The sequence below is a fragment of the Sinocyclocheilus rhinocerous genome, unplaced genomic scaffold (genome assembly GCF_001515625.1).
Source record: "Sinocyclocheilus rhinocerous isolate Xijiao unplaced genomic scaffold, SAMN03320098_v1.1 scaffold4159, whole genome shotgun sequence".
NCBI classification, from domain to species: Eukaryota; Metazoa; Chordata; class Actinopteri; order Cypriniformes; family Cyprinidae; genus Sinocyclocheilus; species Sinocyclocheilus rhinocerous.
Genome location: NW_015645145.1, coordinates 127,597 through 130,191, shown reverse-complemented (window position 1 = coordinate 130,191; position 2,595 = coordinate 127,597). Strand labels below are relative to the sequence as shown.

Here is a 2,595-nt window from a genome sequence, read left to right as displayed (position 1 = left end):
TGTGTATATATATATATATATGTGTGTGTGTGTGTGTGTGTGTGTGTGTTTCTAAAACACAGAAAGCATAGGCTCTTTAGACTTGAGAAAATATTCACTCAGATATTCCCATTTTTTTCTTGAAAATCAGTCTCATAACTTGTTGCCGTACTGTTGTCAGATTTAGTCCATAAATAAGTGGATTTAAAATGGGTGGTATTAGAATGAATTCCAGAGCCATGAAATTACGCAGACTTTGAGGCACATCCCTTGAACCATAACGAGTGAACATTACATCAAACATAAATGCAGTTGTCACATTGATCAGTGCAAGCAGATGTGGTACACATGTTTGTATGAATTTGTTTCTGCCCTCTATTGACTTCCTGCACTTTCCAATTAAGTAAATGTATGAGCAAAATACTAATACTGCATGTCCAAAATATATAATAATGATTAAAAACCCAATCACATTGTTTACTGTTGTAGAAAAACAGGAAAGTTTAACAACTGACCAATTTTCACAATATAGCTTTTCAATACTAGAGCCACATAAGGTTAGTCTTGATGTTAATGTAATCAGAAGAGACATGCAAAAAAATGGAGAAATCCAGCAGAAAAGAATACATTCAAGAACCCTCTGACTAGTCATTACTGAATGATACTCCAGTGGTCTGCATATTGCCACATACCTGTCATATGCCATCACTGTTAATGTTGAAAAGTCACATAGAAGAGATGAATAAATGACAAATATCTGAACCAAACATCCAGCATAAGAAATCACATGATCGTGGGCTAACAAATCATACATGAATTTAGGGTAGAATCCAGAAGTTCCATAAAGTCCATTTACACAGAGACTACATATAAACACATACATTGGCTCATGAAGCTTCTTATGGCAGATTATAGTGAAAATTATAGTTACATTACACAAGACAATCAGAGGATAATACAGTGCGGTTAAAGACAACAAGACATATCTGTTTTCCATTGTTTCATTCAGACCAGAGAGTGTAAATACTAAGACCCTGGACTCATTCTTCAATGGTGGCTGCATCTTGAATTTATGTAATTATTTTAAGATTTTTGTTTTAAATAGAAAGATTATTGGAAAACCATAAAGTTGTATAAATTTGTCACAGTGTATAGGAAGTCTGTAGATGAAAAAAAAAACACCAACAACAAAGCAAACATGAAATCCTCTAACAGTACCATAACTTGTTTTTTTTTTTCAATTACAAAACAACTGAAATCTTACCATGTTCTCTGTCTGAATACTTCCCATAGTGTTTTGCAAAAGTTTGATTTGGTTTGCTATATATAGACAGTGACCTCATGTTAATTGCCTTGATAACAAACAGTTTTAACAAGCTCTCTAATGGTTACTAATGGTTACTCTCCTCTTAATATTTCTTCCAAAATATTAGGTCTCAAACTACATGAATATGTCATATGTGGCATAATTATGAACAAAATTATTCAATTTTCTTTTATATTGTTAGCTTTCGTGCCAAAGCCTTTTACAATATAGCACACAAATTAAGTCACTAGCAAATATAAGGGCAGACAGAAGATAACATTGAAGACTTGCTATGATAAGCCTTATAGCCATGGTGCTTACCACTATAGATAAAACACAACTCAAACTTAAACTCAAACTTGTGTGTGTCTACAAGCTGAAACAGTATTACTTTTGCTGGATAACAAAGTTTACAATGATGCTAGAGATTGGCCTCATTTATCTGAATACTTCTGTGCAATAATATTTTGGTATTATGTTTTGCATTTGTTTATTTAATGTTGACTGAGAACACAAGTGTCATGTTACAATGTGATGTCATGAGTGTATTTTACATAAAACAAGTTTCTATCACATTCACATTTATTTGCATACACATTTTTGCATAAGATAAGCAGCTAATAGTTCTAAAGTAGATAGATCTAGACATATGCCATTATCACATTTTCATATAGTGGTTACTTCTGAAGCTTTTATTGTATTGCATTGCATTACAGAACAGTTTAAAACATACAGGAAAATTACATTTGTTCTTAATAAGTTTTAATTATAGTTTTGAATATCATATTGGACTTTTGGTAACACTTCATGGTAACACTTTAGTATAGAGACCAATGCTCACTATTAACAAGTTGCTTATTAGCATGTCTATAATTAACATATCGGCTGTTTATTATTTTCTGTATGACCATATTCTACATCCCTAATCCTACCCAATACCTACATTTAACAACTACTGGTTACAATTTATTTTAAGGTGTCCTTAAGTACTGAGTAATATTAATTAACTACATGTTCTTACTATATGGTTAGGGTTAGGATTAGGGTTTGGTTTAGGGTTACTTGCATGTAATTATGTATATTTTTTTGTTATTACAATAGTAAGTACAAGTCACAAAGACACCTTAAAATAATGCGTTACCCAACTACCTTACTTACTGTAGGTAGCCATCTTAAACAGGATGTGATGTATCAATGAGCAGGGAAGAGAGAGAGCTTTTTTTTTACCTGCACAGCAACTATCTGTCACTTCACTGTTTTGTCTTATTTTTTCAAGTATTTATGCCTTTGTTACAATAAACACAAGTCTT

At 32.1% G+C, this 2,595-nt stretch overlaps 1 protein-coding gene across 1 annotated transcript; it reads right to left on the bottom strand.

Annotated features, from left to right (window-relative positions):
* Positions 1-94: 94 nt before the first annotated feature.
* LOC107705856 (olfactory receptor 6N1-like) lies at positions 95-1,042 on the bottom strand. The gene has a single exon (XM_016509361.1). The coding sequence runs from the start codon at positions 1,040-1,042 to the stop codon at positions 95-97; it is 948 nt and encodes a 315-aa protein (XP_016364847.1).
* Positions 1,043-2,595: the final 1,553 nt, after the last annotated feature.